Consider the following 20,858-nt stretch of genomic DNA (forward strand, 5'->3'; position numbering starts at 1 on the left):
TTTCTTGTCAAGTCACAACTCTTGTAGTCCCTCACTCACTGTATAGCTCTGCCTCACACACACACATACACAGACACACTTGCATACGGTCGAACGCGCTGCCACTATCTGCCCAATACACGAGGACTTGATAAATGGCAGACTAAGAAATGCCTACCACATCTAGCAGGAAATTGGCTATGCACGCCTTCGTACCAATCACCCGGACTAATAGCTCTCCCCGCGCAGAAGAATCCCACGAAATAAGATTTGCCTTTTTATTGTCTGTCTAGTATAGAAATGTAAGCAGCAAAAAGGGTTAATCTCTGCAGACTCTGTCATGCCAATAACATGTGAAAAATTGTTCTAGGTTTGTCCAGTGTGATTAGCTCCATTTACACATTTTGGGTGCCACTGCCTGTCTGGGAGTCGCGACTCCTGGAAAACCGAACAATTAAAGGATCTTACCACTGGAAGAGGAGGCAGTGTGATGGGCACACTGTCCCTCATCGTTCTTACTTCTCGTGATTTGCCCCAGTCAATGCCCAACGACTTAACTTCCCGTTGGCCTACTTGCTTTCTCCTTCCCCCCGCTCACTCGCAGACAAATAAATGGGAGACCATTTAAAACCAGGAATCCGATTGTTGCTCTGCTCCCTCTATCATCCATTCTCTTTCTGCCACAGCCGATTCCCCCTCACCCTTCATGGTATACCCATATTCCTCTATGCCAGGGGTCTGCAACCTTTGGCTCTCCACATGTTTTGGACTACAACTCCCATTCGCTATAGCCATTATAGTCAATGGTGAGGGATCCTGGGAATTGTAGTCCTGAATATCTGGAGGGTCGCAGACCTCTGCTCTCTGCCATGCCAGATGTTGTCACTCTACAGACTGCCCTCCCCTTCGCCTCTCTTTAGCCTACTTGAGGGCTACCTGCTTGTAGCCTTGTGCACTGTGGACCGGCTGCTCACCCTATTCAGTAGAACTATAATAACCAGAGAAACGTATAGCAAAGTGCACTGTACAAAACATGGTCTGTAGTAAAAAAAATATATATTCTGAAGCGATGGACAAAAGGCAACTATCCCCAATTAAAACAAACCCTTCCACCTGCTATCAGGTGAATTACATGTTTAGGGCATGCATCCAGACAAACTATTAAATGTGGAAGCGGAATCCTGCATATATTGTGGAAAGTGATTTATTTCAACATAAAAGAGCTGTGATAAATAGATTATACAGCGATAAATTAAACAGACTATTTCTATAAGGGCCTGTGAAGTGGATCTGCAGACGGGGACTACCTGAGAACCTCAACGTTCCGGGATCAAGCTCCATAAAGGATAGCACATATAGAATAGGCAGCATCTCAAATGTGTACGGTACCATGAATGTAGGATATTGTATGAAAACACTCGGCATAAAACCAGATTGCTATTCTGATAAAAAGCCCATCTATCACCGCAAAACAAAGCGAGCACTCTCTGCACTCTGCACTCTCTGTCAGAGGGAGGGCACTTATTGCAGTCGGCATTCTCATCAAGTGTCCACTGGATCAGTTCTCCGCCAACCATTTTTAAATGCTGCGGTAGGGTCACTGTTAAGGGTCTGCTCACAATGGTGGCCAGAATGCCAGCACAGTGTCCTGCCGGGATGCAACGGTGGGCAGAGGCAACCCCGAACACACCGTGTTGCCTCTTCGTGCACCTGGCCTGTATCTGCTTGAGTGCATGAGCAGCGGGAAAGTGTGGAATGCCATCTAGAGTGAGAATCTGGGGCTCCGGGTTCCATGAATGATTGCCGGGAACTTCAGGATGGGAGATGGAATGGGAAGGATGCCTTCACCCAACTCTCCTACCTATCCTTCATAAACTGTAACCTGCAGCCAATAAAGCGACTTCTTTCTGGGTCGGAGTGGTTCCTGCATGCTGGCTGATGATTCCTGCGACCCAGGTACTTCACATAACCTTTAACCGATGCTTGGCCAAATTTGGGCATCTTCTAAAAGTTCTTCAACCTTGACCTGGTCAAGCTGTATCCTGCAGTCCAGAAAGCTTACGCCTCACAAGCCCTCTTTCATCATTCAACTAAAGACTGTTCCCTACACTTGGGGACATGTACATTTCCAACAAGACAAGGACTATATGGAAAGGACACATGCAAAGAAATCTGTCTCCTTCCATGTCTCGCCAAGGCGGCAGCGCAGTAGAAGTGAAGACTCTCAATGTGGGCAGTAGGCAGTATGCAGCTTTCGTCGCTCACAGTGGAGACATCAACGCCATCTCTACCCATGTGGCAATCTCGCACTACGAAAGGATACTACATTCCAACATATCCACAGCAATCACCCAACCACAGAAAGTAAAATGTAATCCACCAGCCAATCAACAACGAGTTGCAATGACAGCAGATACTGGAACGTGTCGGAAGTTCATCAGTGGGACCGGGTCAGTATTCATATATAGGTAACCGCACGGGCCGGATGTAAAAAAAAAAAAAGGGAAATCACAGGGGCGTCCCCATGCAATAAGGCGAACCAGTGGCCCATGAACTAGCCCACAATGTATGCGAGGGGGGAGTAGAGCGATAGCCACGGAACGTGACGGGGAAACACATGACCTATGGACAATTGATCGCGAACCTCGTGAATAGCTCTTGTTGCCAAGGGACATAACAATAATGCAATCTAAATAGTCTAAGACTACACACAACAATTACAGTTCATATCCAGGGCATCCTCTCCCTGCTGCAATGGGCACAGTTTAATTCAAGGTAGTGCAACACACGCTAGTAAATATTATGTGGAACATGCCAAGCCCTGTCTGAATTCATATTACCAAAAGGGATAGTAGAGGCCAACCAAACCCAGCAATATCTCTACACGCTTCCAGCGAGAAAGCGCCACCCCTCCCACGCGCAGCAGTATGGTAGAATGGCAAGCTTCCCCACTATGTCAATGGCAAAGGAATTGCATGGCTTTGGAGTTACAGTAGCTTCAAAGACAGCTGTGGGCCCGGTGGAGGATGTGTTAGAAGTAGGATGGTCTCGTCAGTGCAGTCCTTCATCCCTTCCCCGGTCCCTTTTCTTCTGGTGGGAAGCTACTCGTCACAGCCCAGGAGCTCCACTCGCAGCGTGATGCGTCCGTGCCAAGAGTGCGGTAGAACGCGGACAAAGCGGGCATAGAATGGCGGGTCAAATATGTTCTTCTTGTGAGAGTCGTTGTCATTGTTCCCTGGAAAGATCTGCAGATGCAGTAGAAGGAAGAGAGAAGCAGAAGAACCTACGTTATAAAGTCAGCCAATATTCACAATACATTACACCGAGAAGGCAAAACTGTACCGGTACCGATTTACGAAGAAAACAGGCCCAAGTAATGCAATGTGATTTAACAACTATCATACATGCACTGAACAGCAGCAGCATTGCCAGAGGACCAACTTGGCAAAGGTGTACCCATGGAGCAAGCTTGCAGGTTTAAGGGCACAAAATAAGATCAGTGTCCTAACATCACATGCATTCAGCCTGGGAGCAACTTCAATTTGCACATAGCCATAGACGAGCAGGCAAGAACCTGTCTGCTCAGCCATCGCCTGCTATCACTGGGGACATGAGTGTCTTCATGAGGCCATGGACAGGGTGGATGGCGGGAAAGTCTTGCCATGTTCAGGCTTTTCTCCAGATCCTGGTCCCAGGAGGGAGCAGTCCAGGAGCGGGTTTAGAGGTTCGGAATCTTATTCCCCTATTCTATGAACAGATTCCAATTTATCAGCACCTTTTTCAAAAATAGCAGTTCAAATATTAGGTTTAATGTGATTGCTATCAAGTTACTGTTGCAAATACAGTTTTCTGCACGTTACATTTCCAACTTGCACCAACGTATGTTGGGATTTGACCTCTCTTTTACAAGTTCTACAGATAAAAATAAAACGTTTAAGTAATTAACAGTGCATTATATATGATCGACTCGGGGCCCGATTCTTGGAATGTTTAGTGTGGTGCAAAGTGACTTTGCACTGCCAACAAACCACCCGTTTCACTAGCGGTGCAAACAGAGCGGTGCAAAGTGTATTTTTGCAGTACAAAGTGACTTTGCACTGGTGCACAGAGACTTTGCACTGCCCTGCCAACAAACACCCAGTTCACAGAGCAGTGCAAACAGAGCGGTGCAAAGTGTATTTTTGCAGTGCAAACTGACTTTGCACTGCCAACAAATACCCCGTTTCACAGAGCGGGGCAAAGTGTATTTTTACAGTGCAAAGTTACTTTGCAATGCCCTGCCAACAAAGTGTATTTTTGCAGTGCAAAGTGACTTTACACTGGTGCACAGAAACTTTGCACTGCCCCGACAAAAAACACCCTGATTCACAGAGCGGTGCAAAGTGTATTTTTCCAGTGCAAAGTCACGCTGCGCTGCAAAAATACCCTTGGCACCATTCTGTGAATCAGAGTGTTTGTTGGCAGTGCAAATTCACCTTGGACCACACTAAAAATTCCATGAATCAGGCCCTCGATATCTTGTGGGAGGATGAACGCGCCATCCTCGTGGGTGTAGTGGTTCTCTGGAACAGAATGGCTTCCAGCAGCAGTCGGAGTCAGCTTCCGGGTTAGCTAAAGGTTAGCCTGGTAGCACTGCAACAAAATGACAAGGTAGAAATACTCTACGAACACATTCCTTCCCAATTGGAAAGGTCTTAATATTATAAGCATGGAATACATTTATTGACTTGGAATTCTTTTTTACACTATTACAACAGCACATTCTAAGGCTGCGTTACATTTATTGACTAATCACATTTTGATCCAGAGCTTTCCAATTAAGAATTCCTGAATGTCCTAAGAGCATAACCGCCCTGTGTCACAATGTTACATTGTACATTGTTCCATTGAATACTCAAAGGGCACAGTAGGTTCATCTTTCACTGTATTCATTGCTTTCAATCCAAGTTCCCTCCCTGTTGCCCTGTGGGCACTTTGAAACAGAATTGACTTACGGTATAAGCGCCCAATACAGAAATAAATGTTCTCTACCTATCACAGAACCTAAACTTTGACGGCTACCACTTGCATCCATCGTAGAAAAGCATAGCATGTAGGTGTCCATCGTCCCATTGGACGTTTACTTCGGTCAAACATGATGGATTGCTAGTTAATGAAATGTCATTTTCTTTTTTATATCAGTAGCACTTGAGAAAGGGATACAGAACCTCAAAAAGTGTCTAATGGGAAACTTTCACACGCACCACCATTTTCCCCCACAACTGGGATAAAAAGGCAAAAACAGCGACCGGGGTCCTATTGCGCTAAGTGCCCCGCCAGGCAGCCCTTTCCTATCCACTTAAATATATGTATACGTTCTTTTCTGGTTTCTTTCAATTGCATCACATGTCTGGGCCAATTCGGCGCCTCTTAGTTCAACCCACCACCTATTTCGCAAATCAAACATTTTAGGATTGAAGGGACAGGGATGTCATTTGGGGGTCGCCAGCGGTCGCCAGTACGACATCTGAGGTTTCCCTTGCTACCCCTGTGGTCTTCCTTGCTACCCCTAAAACAATTTTTTAGTTTTTTACATTAAAGATCCTGGGCTTTGGCCAGTGCTATGTGGATCTTTGTTTCTGGAGTGGCTGGAATTTATGTTGAGGCCTCTTAAAAAAAGACAGGGGGTTCCACAAGTCTAACACCCTGAACAGTGACCCTAAATAAGAAAGAATAGGAATAACAAACTGTCTCTTTCTGGATTTCTATACAATAATGGCTAGACTCATTAAACGGGTGAACGGTCATGTTCTATCGTTTCCCATGATGTCACTTCGGGGTGGGGTCAAATGACATTACTTCCTGTGATGTCATCAGAGGTCATGGGTCGTGTGATGCCACTTACGCTACTCCTGGCATTTTTGGTGAAATGACGTCCCTGTGAAGGGAGCAGGATGGGTTCTGATGGAAGCAGGGTTTGCGGGCAAGGGGGGGGGGGGGGCGCAGTGGCGCACTGAGGCTTAAACCGCATTGAACAGTGACAGCTGTGTGTTAAAAGGGCTCCTGGGCTCCACGGATAGACCCTCAGGAGATCATGGACTGGCACGTAGGCCAGTAAACCTACAATGCTTTACACCTCGAGGGGCACCTTTCTCTTGCAGGCTTCCAGCGCAGACAATGAAAGGCACCCACCCCTTACATAGGCAAATATTTGGAACTATTCACACACTCCGCTTTATCTACCTGGGCCCAGTGTAAACCAACTGCAACAGCTTTGTCCTTGGAAGGTCGCTCTGCATGGCGGCCCATGCACGAAGTACTAGTCACTAAAAAGACAAACGCCCAAATCTGCTGTGAACTAATGACTCAAACACAAGTCAAATGCTTGAATGCTCTGCAAGTCCCGGCTCCGTTAATCATTCACAAGTGATTATTAGTGCCTGGCTTTTTGTTTTGACCTTTTCTTTTACACTAATCAGTGTGACTGTAGCCATTTAACAAGCGAATGCATTATGGGAAATGTAGTTTTAGTAAATGGTTATTGAACTTAAGCATCTGATATCAACGCTGTGTTAAAGGAAAGCCCAGATTTGTAGACGTGGTGTCCAGATGGCTTCGGGGTATATGGTCAACCACGCTACACTCATCAGCATTTAACATGGCTGAGAGTGTGTCCCCAGTGATGGGCTCTCTGGAGTGATAGTGGCATCAGTTAAGCTTTCCCATCTTAGCCCATGCAGTACCCACCTTGTCTGCTTTGGTTCTGCTGTCTTGGTATATGGTCCACTCTGTGCCATTGTCGCTGTAGGCCACTTTAAACGCTGCCACATACTGAATATTGCCAAAATCCTTTGCTCCTTGTGTGACGATTCCGACGATTTTCCTGTGAGTTAAGAGGTCAATCTACAAAGCGTGGGAATAGGGCGGGAAAAGCAAAGAAAAGCGGGTGTTAGGAGGTCACCAGCGTTGGCAAAATACAGACCCTACATATACACAATAGCTGTCTAGAGCCAGGGACGAAGCCTCTTTCTGAATGCAAAACCAACCTCTGGCTGTGGTGTTCCTTTAAGAGAGACACGCGGCAGAGTGACGTAACGAGAGAAGGAGGGATGGAGGCCCCAGTCTCTCCTTTTGTTTCCGGGTAAAGAGTCATCACGCATCATGAAACCTCGTTTATAAGGCTTTGTGCTGCATAATGACTCTTTACTCAGAAACAAAATGCAATACTGGGCCCTTCAGCCCTTCACTCCGAAACAGGAGAAGCGTCATCTGGCAGTCGTGTAGCCATAGCCAAGGTTGAACTGGCTGTCTGCAGATGTCAGTACTTCCGAAGTGCAGGCAGTCTGTGTAACTGTGCAGCGCTTCAGCGACATGGCTGACTCAGGTGTTTGAATGGCTGGGGCTAGTCGGTGTAGGCCCCAGCAGAGCCCGGGCTCAGGAGCCCTTTCTGGAAACTGCTGAGACTTGGCACCAGCTAGCCCCGGCCCACTTAAAGCCCCGCCCTCGGTAGACATCATGAAGGATGTTAGGACTATCAAAGAAAATCAATCTAAAAAACTCTGTTCCAGTCACATGCTGTTGCAGGGTCATACAATTTTGCAACATGGAAATTATTTAATCCTAGTTCTAAAAGTTCTGTCTGACAAATGAAATATTTATGCAAAAGAAGCCCAATTATGCATTGGACCATTGCAAAAAAAAAATATATTTAATGCATCAGACTGGCACACACAATATTCTTTATTGCTCGATTAAATAAAGCCATTAGTTGTTTTGATTTTGTAAACATTATAATCTTGATTTAAATCTACACAGTACTTCATGGTAGATGTTTTTTAAGAATGGGCTACCTTTACCCCAAGCTCATTATCTATGCCCAAGGTAGATAAGGAACCACCCAGTTTCCGTCTTTCTGTTTCCAAGGCTTTCATTATAAACCTTTTCATTGGGTACACAGGCCCTTTTACTAACTCCAGGCCTCAAGGGCTGGATTCACTGGCTTTCCATCCCACACCGAATCTCCCTAAAAACCCTGGCTCTTACCCACAAATGCCTTCACAACCAATCTCCTTGTTACCTGCCCAACCGATTTGCCCTCCACAACTCCATCAGACCCCGCAGAACGGCTCAATCTAACTGCCTTGTCGTTCCGCGTTTCAATCTCCAAAGATCAGGTGGAATCAGCTTCCCTATTATGGCAGCTAAACTATGGAACACACTTCCCAATGAGCTTAGAGCAGAACCCTCCTTCTTGAGATTCAAACGCCTTACCAAAACTTGGTTGGCCGCCCAAGACATCTAGCTCTGGGTTCATTGCTTAACTTGTAAATCCTGTATTATACCTGCAATCTTTTGTAATTATTGCTCTGTCTGTTTTTCTTATGTTGTAACCAAGTTATGCGCCCGGTTGCCCCTGGGCCTGGTGCGCTATACAAATAAATAAAATACAAAATACAAATACAAATCCAGGTCAGGTTTTCAGGATGCCCCTCATTGATATTCATGAGATAAATCTGCATAGAATGATTCTAAATGTATGCAAATTTGTCCTCATGACTATTAATGAGAGATATCCTGAAAACCCATAAGGATCCAGGCCCTCGAGTTTAGCAACCCCGCAAGGTATATCAGGTAACATTCGAGCAGAAAGAAAATAGACATTTAAAGACCCAGCAGCATGGATTCATTATTTTTGGTGCAATGAACCACATGAGATTGTTAGGCTTGACCTGCATCTGGTGATATAGAAGCAATACACAGACCATGCGCCATACATCCATTTATGACCAGTTTTTAGCAGCGTAGTAATGACCTTCCAATCGGGTAGTATAGAAATGACCTTGAACAACCCCTGAACGGGTGTGGGAAAAACCCCCATGAGCAACTGTAGGAAGCACCCCACAATGCAGTACAAGAATTACTAAAACATGCTCAAGTGCATGTGCCCTAGCCAAACATATAGAAATGACCTACGTCCAGCTGGGTAAATGGGACAAGAGCTTCATTCAGACAGTATAGGCATGACACCTGCCCACAACAGGCAGTGTAGGTTTCACACCCCCACATCAAGTAGTATAGGTAGAACCCCAAAGAGACATTCTACATCAGACCCCTATCAATAACAGCTATCAGGCAGCATAGGAATGCCCCTCCATCAGGTAGCATGACCCATTACAAATATATCAATTGTCTCGGGAGGATAGCTCAGGGAAAACATGCTCGCCTTGGAAGCAAGACAACACGGAGCACCACGGGTTCGATCCCCGGGTCCGCGCTTAGAAACCTCTGGGTATTAAGCGCGTTATAAATAACCTATCACATACCGAAATAAAGTATAAGATTGACCCTCATTAGGCAGTTCAGCTGACAGTTACCAAATTAGACAGTACTGATAAGGTCGCATTAGGCAGTGTGGGTAATAGTTACCTATATTAGGCAGGCTAGGTAAGGCCCCATTCAGCAGCACAAGCAGTATTTACCATTTTCAGGTGGTACAGCGTGATGAGGCAGCACTACTGAGGGCGGGCGCATGTCATGCTAGCTCCGGGAGCTCCCATTGGCCTACTGCAAAGTGGTAAGCAGCAGGACATGGCATGCAAAGCCAACTCTCTAGAACTGAAAGGGAAGTTCCCTCGAGCCAGATCCAGTGGTGCAGCAGAAGTTGTACCCATCCGTGTGAAGCAAACAAGCTGGGAACAAAGTGTATACCCAAGCAATGTGTTTGTAACTTTGTTCTCTCTAATAACACGGCTGAGGAAAACAAAATGAAAAGTTTGCATGAGCTGCGAGTTTCACAGAATTAACATGGACCTCATTACAAGTATGGCGGTGTGAGAATTCTAAGAACATTCTCCCATTTACCTTCCATACGACCCGCTCTAACATGACTGAGAAAAGGTCATATCCCGTTGTTTTCCCTGAGGTCCCTGAGTACTGTGAAGAAAAAGAGGGTGCCAAGAGTATTGCATACTGCCTTTGGAAACCAGTACTATAGTACTATAGTACTGCGATGAAGAGGGAGGAATAGAGACTTCTTATGTGAAACGCTACTATGGTACTGGGACGAAGAAGATGCAGAGGCCCACCAACATACTCAATACTAACAAGGTCAGGCAATTCAAACTAAGTCACGGGTGTATGAAAAGTAGGGAAAAAGCCGCAAGAGCAGTAGCAGTAGCAGTCCTGGGAGTGACAGAAGCAGATGTGGTCGTGAAGCCAGAAGAGAAGCTAAAAGGAGGCGAGACTCTGAGGGGAGAAGTTGTGTGCATTGCTGTAGCCTGGATAGCACCCACATCCTGGGGACTAGGAAGGCTGTTGGTCCTGCCAGGTGTAGCTTATGAGCTGAAGCTCCTTGGGACAGAGACGAGGCAGATGAAGGAGGCCAGCTGAGGAGCCATTCTTCCAGCCACCAACAGAAGTGTTTATCCTCCTGGGGCACTGACAGAGTTGGAGTGCCTGAAGGGTAGAGGAAGAACCCCTACAGGCATTTCACAAATTAGAAATAAAAGGGGAGCCAGTGGGTGGGAGAGGCTGGAAAAATCCAGTGTGATTTCAAGTGCTAGAGGAAGAACTTGTATTCTAGCCAGTTTTAAAGTATAAATTGTATCTGAGTGGACGCATCCCTTGCTTTAAAGTAAACAGCCTCGAAGTCAAGAAGGAAGACCTTTAGAAAAGGGGAGCTGTGTGAAGCCGTGAAGTGTGAGCGAAAAGGCATTGACAGAAATGGGGAGCTACGCGAAGAGATGAAGTGTGGGCAAAATCCCCAAGAAAAACTATAAAGAATAACGAAGCATTGAGTGGCCACCAGGTGGAAGAGTGATCCAGGGGGGGCCACAGAAACCCCACCATAAAGAAATCTAAACTGAGAAGGTTTCCAGGCAGGGGAGGGACTCAGGAAAATCACAGAGGTCCTGCAAAAGATTAATTAAGCATCGCGGTGGCCCCCAGGCGGGAGAGTGATCCAAGAGGGCCGCAGGGACCCCACCATAAAAAAATAGTACCAAAATCATTCAAATCAGCATACATCAGACCCTTCCTAAAAGATGAGACAGGAAATACAGAAGACCCTACTAACTACAGACCTATAACAAATCTACCATACCAAATGGAAGTTCTGGGAAGCACGTCAACAAAGAACTACTCCATTATGTAGAAAGCAACAGAATACTTGACCATACTCAAGTTGGCTCAGGATCATGAGAGGAACTGAATCAGCACTCCTCTCCATATGGGACAACGTAAAAATAAAACGCGAACAAAACACAATCGGCCCTCATACTACTGAACATATCAGCCACCTTTCACACAATCAGACACACAATGCTAACAAAGAGACTGAAGTACTGTGGCATTAAAAGCTCTGCACTACAATGGCTGAAATCTTTCCTCACCAACCAAACCAAAATAACACACATACCACCATTTTCATCAAACACATAATCTGCAGTGTACCACAAGGATCAAGCCTCTCCCCGCTTCTTTTAAACATCTAAATAAACCCACAAATGAAACTCATTCAAACCAATGGATTGACAACCTACAACTATGCAGACAGCACCCAACTCATCTTCAAGATAACTTCCTACCAAGACCCTAACAACACCCTCAACAAATGCCTCACTGACAAAACACCTGGATGACAAAATAATCTCAAGCTAAATCCAACCAAAACGGAAATCATTATCTGGCTACCGAAAGACAACATAGGCATACCTAACTCGGCTACCGGGCATGAGGTCCCAAACAGAGATGTCGACACTGATCAAATATCGGCGAATGCTCCTGGACGACGGCGTGCCATTGGAACCGCAAGTTAACGCAATAGCAAAACAAAGTTCTACCTCCTGCCATTAATAAGAGGGATCCTTTTTACCTCACTTTCACACACACAACGCTTGCGATCATCTCCTGGGTATTATAAAGAATAGACTATGCACAATAGTATCTACCTCAGAATGTCAGAACATCTCACAAACAAATGCATCCAAAATACTGCGGCAAGACTACTCACAAGACTAAATAGAAGAGACCACATCACACCAGCCCTGAGAAGTCTGCCCTGGCTACCAGTAAAGAAACACTTTAGCGTCAAAACCCTCTGCATTGCCCAAGCGGTTTATGTAAATAAATTGGAGACGTTGGACATTTTCCACCTTATAGCTCCGTCTCTCTGTTCAGCGCCTGGATGCCCGAGTGCTTTGGCGTTTTATAAACAAAATAACATAACAAAATAAATCACTACACCGACAAGGAGCCAAAATACCCCAAGCCTAAATCACCCGTTATCAACCAGGAAGGGACTTGAGATGGAGCAACGACCTCCAAATAGAACAAGACACTATGAGAGAAGGAAATTCGGAGGAACTGGCTTCTCCTTTCTGATGGCCAAAATATGGAACTCAATACCAAAGCAATTAAGAATGACAGAAGACCACCTAACATTCAAACGACTAAAAACTGGCTCTTCAACTCACGGAGAAAGCAGACGCCCACCTCTACTAACCATACACCTAGACCAAAGGAAACATGGAACGATCCAGAATGAAGGATGACAATAAAACGACTCAACACCCAGAGATCCCCAGAAACCAACTAACCTAACCTCCCCCTTCTCTTTTCCACATACCCACAACTCTCACATACTACACACACCCAGAGGGCTAGTGAAATAACCCTCCAACACATGAAAACCACACACCTTTCTCCAATCATGCAACAGACCAAATATCTGCAGACACCAAGCAACTCAAACACTGGACGCCACCCTTACAGACACAACAAGCCCAGTGGCATAAAGCACACCACAGATGCCAGTTTCTCCTAGCTCGGCATGCACCAACAGATAAGCACAACCTCTCTCTGATCCCTCTCTCCCTCACTAACCAACCCTACCCAATTTTCTACATGGTCACGTGAGCACATGGAGACCATAGAAATGGCAGCGGAGTGCGATATTAGTCAACGTAACATAACAGGACATGATTGGTTTGGAAAGTTTGGCAGAGGAAGGAAAACAAGGAGGGTGGGAAGGGAAGGCAGGGGTGTGTTCACAATAGGTTATTGATGTAGGAACCCTTATTAGGGGGGTAAAAAAGGTGTGAGAAAAAAAATACCAAAAAAACAAAACAAAAAATAACAAAAAAAAAAAAAAAAAAAAAATCACATTTTGTTCTTTTTTCAAGGAGTCACAAAAAAAAGCAGGTCATGAAAGTAAAGTACAACTGGCAAGAATAGAAGCCAGGCAGCTTTTCCAACCATCATAGAGTAAAAGTGGCAAAAGCGACGGGGAAGCCTTTGGTGGGTTGAAAGGACTAACCAGGTGTGTTCACATATGAAACAAGACAAATCAGTAGCGCCCCAAAACATTAGTGGGGCACCAAGAACTACCATAGGTCTCCTCTTCCTAGCTGGATCTAATATTGTAACGCCTCCCCTTTAAGAGCAGTGGGGCACATTACAAGCAGGAAAGGGTGGAGCCCACTCATAGGAAGGACTTTAGGATTCCTCCCTGAACTGAAAATGCAGATCTTAGCCCCTTTGACACCCATCCTGGCTTTACAGGGGCCCTCTATGGAACTGTACCCCAAGCTATGTCCAGGATCCCCAGATTCCCTGGCCACCAAAAGCTATCTGCAAACGCTCTATCGCTTATGGGAGTCAGTGATAGGGGAACCTTTTTATGTGAGACCCTGAGGTGGCCAAACCATGCAATCAAGTAGCCACGCAAGCATACGCGTAAGACCATAGTCAAGGAAGGGTAAACACGGAGACTATGCTCGCACTCAACCGCAGGGGGAAGAGCATGTAGGGGTTCTTCTGACGTTTGCATGCCTCCTCTAGTTTGTACTTGCTGTCGCATCTCCCTGATGACTAGGGATAATGGGTAAGTCGTTTAAAGTAGTCCCTATGAACGCAAGCCAACCGCTGGCCACACCAGGATACAGTATGCAGCCTACACAGAATTCAGCAACGCTTTGGACACAGGAAACGAACCTGGGCATGCAGATCGTTCACTACCCCGATATCTCCTCCCCCCCAAACACCCCGCCGCCCCATTGGAATTGGAAAAATGCAACAGCTGCCTCGGGGGACACGCAGTGCACGCGTGGCCCCTGAATGCTCCCAGGGGCGCAGCTCCACTTGACAACAATGCCGTGGGAAAGACCCCGTGACCCTTTCCATCTTAATCAGTGCAGTTATATTTCAGTTTACGCATGCCTGCGTCATGACGTGCCTTCCAGTCCAAACTTGCCCGTTTACTCTCATGCAACCCCAACCCTCCCTTGTAGGGGGTAGGAGAGGGTTAATGAAAACCAACAGGTCAGAAAGCACGTTTTCTGCTTGGTCACTCGAATAAAAGTGTTACGTGCAAGTGCTTCGAGCGTAGATTCAGAACAAGGTATAAAACGTGCATTCTCGCCTTCACCCACTGAACGAGCTTCTTTCGATTTTGTACTGACTTCCGGGCACGCTTTGCCACATTACATTTTTGTTAGGCATGTCATTTTATAGGAGTTTTCGCAGTTACTGTTCAATGAATGCTTATGTTTTACTATTTTGTTTTCTTGTACAATTTCACACGTGCCTTATTTGGGCAAGATTCCTGCTTGAATGAGGCCAACAGCAGCAGACAGTGCTTTGAAGCCCTAATAATGGCAGTAGGCGCTACACAAATATCAAATAACATAACTTATGCAGCTCATGAGTGAACAATCGACCTCAAATTCATAGCTTATGTCAGAAATGTCACTGGCTCTGTTGTGGCACTTTCAGGGTGCCCAAGTAAAGACAACATGTGCACTCTCCTGACTCGACCACCGCAAGGCTCTGAACATGGCAGTCTGGGAGGCACCCCCATTGGTCAACAAGTTGTAGACGGCCCAACAGAAAGACTGCGGGGCGCCACCCTTCATAGAGTACGCACCTCTTGCATGGCCAGAAAGTACTGCACGTGAAATCCCAGTTTACCGAGCTAATATTACTGTATTGCTCTGATTAAGAGTTTGGAGGTGTAGTAACCAAATAGTGGTAACAGGTTTACCGCCACTTTTACCACCAAAGTCACCGTTTCAAGAAACCGCATGGTTTTTGGGTGGAGGAAATTTCCTCCACACAAAGCCATTACTGCATGCAGTCACTAGCGCATGCAGTCACTAGTGCATGCAGTCACTAGCGCATGCAGCAACGAATGCACCCCATGGAGTCCTAAATGGGGAAAAGCTGAAGGGCTTGCATGACTCTGCATCACGTGGCGCCTTCCCGTTACTGCATGCTTAACACAAGCGGTAACACTATTTCTATTTGGCAGTACTACCAATTTCAATGGGGCCTTATGTATTGAGGCTGTGTAGGAATCTTTCTGCTGTGCTTTCTACAACTTCTGAAACAAATGGAGGAAAGGACCAGCCCTGCTACTAAGAACTTGTTAACACACTCGCTCTGGTGACATTGATGCTTTTCTGTGAAACCTACTCCCATCAACCACTTCCCTCACTCCTCTGAGCAACTGTCAGACCTTAGGGGAATGCTGCAAAGATAGCCTATTAGTAACCTTCACTCTAAAAGCGCAGCCCAATGACGAGCTACAAATCCGGGGTGGAAAACCACCTGCAACAAGGCACCAAAGCTGAGCATTTTTTGGTTAGGACAGTAGTTTTCAGCAAATTTGGCACAAGGGAAGGACTATCAGATACTTCTGGAATTTTCAATACGCACGAGAGCCTGCCCGAGGTTTCTCAAATAGAAGCCCTGTCAGTAAGATAAATCACATCCCGGATTTACCTAGAATACCTCCCTAGAGACACCCTTTTCTAAAAAAGAAACTAAAAAAAAACATCCTAATTTCATCTCCCAAACCCTGAAACACAATTCAAGAAATGCATCCGAGAGGCAGGAATTTTATTGCTGTATTATTGTCCTATTAATGTGCCAAATCTTCAAGAAGTATGTGCCTCTTCCTAGCAACACCAGAGACAAAATTCACAGACCAACCACTGATGGACTAGGTGATCAGGTGTTGAGAGCGTGTGTCATCACTTCTGCTTTGTGGCTTAACTTACGGCCCGTTACATCACTTCCTGCGGTCATCTTGGATTAGTGACCGCTTCCTGTGGCCATCTGAGATCGGGCACATCACTTCCTGCGGCGTTCTTGACCTGACCAAAACACCACCTGAGGGCCATTAGAGACTCCTCTGCGAATAATAATGAAGAAATCGCCTAATCCCAGCAACACAGGTACAAAATCAGAGACCAGCCACTGAATGACAAGGCGATCAGGTGACCACAGCATGTGTCATCACTTCAGGACTCCATAGCCACGTCCCAGGTAAAGGTGGAATAGTGAAGGGTGAAGACCAGATGTTGACCAGCCTTGGCCTCTTCGCCCTATGAGCCTTTGCCTTTCTCCCCATTTCACCTGTGAGTATTCATAGCTTGCTAATTACGGTCCTCTTTCCACACTGCAGTACTCTCCTCCAATGCATTCGCTCCTGCTGCTCACCTCTCACTATGCTTTCTCTAAGCCTGCTGCAACTTGCTCCTTTCCTAGCTCTAGCATAAAACTCACATCGCGAAACCCCCACTGCTCCATCTCGCTTGCAGCTCATATTCCCCAACAAACAAAGCCAATGACGTAAACATACACCCCTATCACCTATCCACCTCGACTCTCTTTCTCCGAGACTCAACCTCTCTACTATTCATTACTGGATCAACTGAACATTGGACTCTGTAATGCTCAGTCTGTGTACAACAAAACTTCCTTTATCACAGACTACTTTCACACCAGATCTCCTCCCCTAGACCTCCTGGCTATCACTGAAACTTGGATTTCTCCATTTGACACTGCCGCCCTGGAAGACCCACACAACTCCAAACTATCCTTCATTCACTCTCCTCGTCTGACTGGCAGAGGTGGAAGTGTCGGACACCGAAATAGTCCAAAAGGCCAGTATAAAAAGCCTGAATGGGAGATTTGGGCGAATTTCGGCCGTTCGAAAAGTGTGAGCAGCCGAAAAGTTTGACCAAATTCCCCATTCGGTGGCAAAAGCTGCATGGGCTGCGGGGGTGTCCCGCACATCCTTGTTCACTATGTTGTGAGAGGGGTTGTCCCCCGCAGCCGATCCTAAAAAGTAAAAAAAAACAAAATAAAATGTAAAAAAAGGAAATAACCCTGCAGTGTCGGTTCCCAATCACTGAAGTGAAAGGGAACAGGCGTTACAGGGACACAGAGAGTCAGCGGCACACAGCAAAGTGTGCCGCCGCTAGGTAAGTAGGGCGTTGGGGGTCAGGGTGCTGGTGTGATTGGAAGCCCGTGGCTGCAATGTTCAGGGGAGAAAAGACTGAATGTTTTCAGAAAAATAACTTTCAGTCTTTTCTCCCTCGAACATTCCAGCCGCAGGCTTCCAACCCCAATCCTAAAACACCTACTCTCTTCATGCCTCATTGCCTCACAAGTCTCCAATGCCGCATCCTCTCCTACCTCTCTTGAATTTAGCATCTCTATTATTGTTCCACCTCACTTGGGTCACAATCTTCATCTATCGCCCTCCTGGTCCCACTGGACCATTCTTCGATGAACTTGGACAACTCCTTGATTCTCTTTTCACTCAACACCTAATTCTCTTAGGTGACTTTAACTTTCCCTCTCCAGCCACTTCTCAGAAATCTGAACTTCAGTCTGGTCTTAATGGCCACTCTAGACTCTATCCACAACCTACCTACCCACTGTGAGAAACCTGAGGGTATGCTCACACCTCCTCTTCTCAGATGGCCAGGGAAAGGCCATCACTCTTGGATCCGGACCATGGGGGTGGAGATGCGAGGGAGGATCACCTGGGTGGAGGGTCCTTGGAGATTGAGGAGAGGATATCCACAGGCAAGACATGGTATCCACCTTTTCTATTTGAGAACCAACATCACCCTCCGCCTGCCTTTATAGGCTATTGTATACCCACTCCCCTCAATTCCGTGAATTAATTTCACTATAGTACCGGGACAAATAAGAGGCAACCAGGAGTAATGCACACTAAAAGGTCCCTTCTCTATTCTAGGACTGAGATTAGGAAGAGGCCTAAAGACTGGTGTAAGGGTCAGGCATATCCAGAATGCTGCATTAATTGTGGTCAGGCAATTGAGCCTAAACTAAAATCTCACACCTGTAACCTGAAACAGTTGCAGGTGTATAAAAGGTGGATCCAGAGAAAATACAGGGAGACCAGCAGGGAGGCCTGCACACAGAGAAATCCTGCGGAATACAAGGCAGTCAAGGGAGGTCCTGTCGGGGAACCAGGACCCGGGAGAGAACCAAAAGTAACTGTGGCGCCGGGCCCAGGAGAGCCAGTGCGAAGGCCATAGTATTGGGAGCCTCGCAGGTCAGCGCCTGCGTCAGAAGCTGTGTTCCGGAGAAGAGATCCAGTCGTAAGGCACCAGCAGCATGCATGGGATACCAGCAGAGCTGGCAGCTACCCACAGAGCGAGCAAGAGGGAGAGAAAAGAAAACTGAGCGGGGCTCGCCAAAGACCGAAGACATGTATGCAGAGCCAAGCAGGAGATGACAGCTGCCCAGAGGAGGCACAGGAGACCAGGGAGTGAGGAAATGGGATCACTCGAACCAGGGCGCTCCTGGGTGTTGCGTGGCAAAAAGGAATGCTGAATGAACAAGAATTAGGGTGTAAAGCACAGTGAACCAAAGTAAATGGTTAAAGTTGATTCCTGCAAAGTATGAGCGAACAAGTACTGGAAACAATTGAATACCGAACTGAACAAAAGCTTCTGGTGAGCCTTTGAATAAACAAATGTGCAAACGGCAAGTTGGTGTGAAAAAACGAATGTGATGTATTGCAAGTTAAGAGAGAATCTGATGAAATGCAATATAAAGCAAGAATGGAACATTGCAAAGGAGTGTGGAAGCAATGTGGTGAAGGAAAAAGGAGCACTGCAAAGGGAACTGCATAATTGAACTCATGGTGGCAAAGTCCAGCGTGCAGTAGCACCTGGAGCATATCAAATGCTGGACGGGATTACCACAATAACCAATTTCAGGCCCAAAAAAACAGACAGACTCATAGAATATGGCAAAATACTACTTTATTATAGGTTCAATAAAGTAAGGAAATCTGGCAAGCATACCAAAACGCAGCTCATATACTCTCAAAAACATTTCAGTTACGCAAATGCTTTATACCTCAATATACGTCAGTTATGATGTCATCCTACATGGCAAATAGTTAAAGCCTATTGGGCAGAGGGAACATGTATACCTATAGCCTATTTAGGTGTTAGTAACACCATTGGCTGCCCCTTATCAAGTAGGCACGCCTGGAACAACCTCTAACTACGTATAATACAGATAATAGGAGAATAACAGCAGAGAATTGGCTTCTGCAACAATGTGCAGTCCATCATCACGTAGGCCATCCTGATTGGTTGGCACTTTCTTCCAACTGTTGACATTCAGCTCATTAGCAGCACATAAGTAAAACGAAAGCCAGGTGCAGGGAACATCATCAACTGGCCACTTTACCAATTAGCCTAACATCTCTCATCAGTTGGGACCTAAGCCAAGGCGTCTTTTTCTAGTTGACCTGGTTGACTGTTCTCTTCCTCAGAACTTTAAAGGGAGTGAAGGTACAGTGATTCCTTCCTCTGGAGCGCTGTGATTAGGTCTTGTTTTCCTGTCTTGCCCTACATGTGAGGAGACCATGATTTGTCCATTCTTATCCTTTTATTTAGTGTTATGTGATGATATGATGATAGGTTATTTATGATAGGTTATTTATAACACGCTTAATACCCAGAGGTTTCTAAACGCAGACCCAGGGATCGAACCTGTGTTGCTCCATGTCATCTTGTTTCCAAGTCGAGCACGCTGCCGCTGAGCTATCCCCGCTGATACAATTATAAAGGGTGCGATTACTCTCTCTGGCCTCTGAAGACTTGGTTACTCCGTCTTGCATATGCTTTCTGCATCTTTGATTGTCCAATGCTTGGCACTGGCAAATGTTCACTCCTTTACTTAATCTAAGAGAAATATGTTCTACGTCATGGCTTTTCCTCTTTGACTTCTTTCATGCCTTGCTTCTTGCTGCGGCATCCTTGATCCTGAGCCAAACAAATATTCTTTGTTCTTAAACAAATTTGTATTTCAGTGCCTGTCAGCTCTGCAGCCTTGATCTCTCTCCTTGGGGCTCTTAGTTTACTTTTATACAAAACCAACGTCCACCTTCGCAACATGGCTGCGTTACTCAATTCTTTAGGTAGGACACTCCCACCTTAGTATAGGGCAAGCTAGACCTTACACCATCCCGAGATTTAAGTAAATAAACCATTTTATTTAAACTTTGAATCTCTTGTCTGTGTCTTGCTTCATGATGCCTTCACACCACCCACACCAGGGGCGACTCTTTGGATCCCGTATTCATCTCCATCTCGCTCTAAGCCACTAATACTACTGTCACACCATCTCCTTCCCACCTTCTGTAATTCCTCCCTTTCTCAGATCTACAGTTCTCTCTCTCCTCCTTTTTACCAGAGGTCTCTTCCACGAACACTGCCTTCTCCAGCTTCCAATCACTACAATATGGCTCATTCGCCTCTCACTTCCCACTGCTTACTTTCACACTTAAGTCTCAGCATCCTCAACCATGGGTCACTCCATTTAAACACTCTCTGCACAGACAGGTGTCAGCTCCTGCGCAAATGTAGGCATACCCAATCGCACGAGGACCTGAAACTTCTCCTCTCTGCCCTGAACTCTCTGAAGTCCTCTCTTGGGAGGAAACATGGATATCTACTGCACCCTCATTGACTCGCACTCCAACCATCCTTGCTGTTACGCTCACCTGGTATCCACAGGGCCACCACCCAGCTGGGTTACTCGCTGGTATGCTTCTCAGCTTT

At 46.1% G+C, this 20,858-nt stretch overlaps 1 protein-coding gene across 2 annotated transcripts in view; it reads right to left on the minus strand.

Moving 5' to 3' along the window:
- Window positions 1-1,167: 1,167 nt before the first annotated feature.
- Window positions 1,168-20,858, minus strand: part of MFGE8 (milk fat globule EGF and factor V/VIII domain containing) — a 386,330-nt gene continuing 366,639 nt past the window's right edge. For both annotated transcript variants that reach the window (XM_069624298.1, XM_069624299.1), the window contains exons 9-10: window positions 6,706-6,861; window positions 1,168-3,224 (exon numbers count right to left, since the gene is read on the minus strand). In XM_069624298.1, the coding sequence (XP_069480399.1) occupies window positions 3,081-3,224; window positions 6,706-6,861 (300 nt within the window). In that variant the 3' untranslated portion in view covers window positions 1,168-3,080. The remainder of the gene's footprint in view (window positions 3,225-6,705; window positions 6,862-20,858) is intronic.

Source organism: Ambystoma mexicanum, chromosome 11 (genome assembly GCF_040938575.1).
Source record: "Ambystoma mexicanum isolate Mex_15411 chromosome 11, UKY_AmexF1_1, whole genome shotgun sequence".
Lineage (NCBI taxonomy): Eukaryota > Metazoa > Chordata > Amphibia > Caudata > Ambystomatidae > Ambystoma > Ambystoma mexicanum.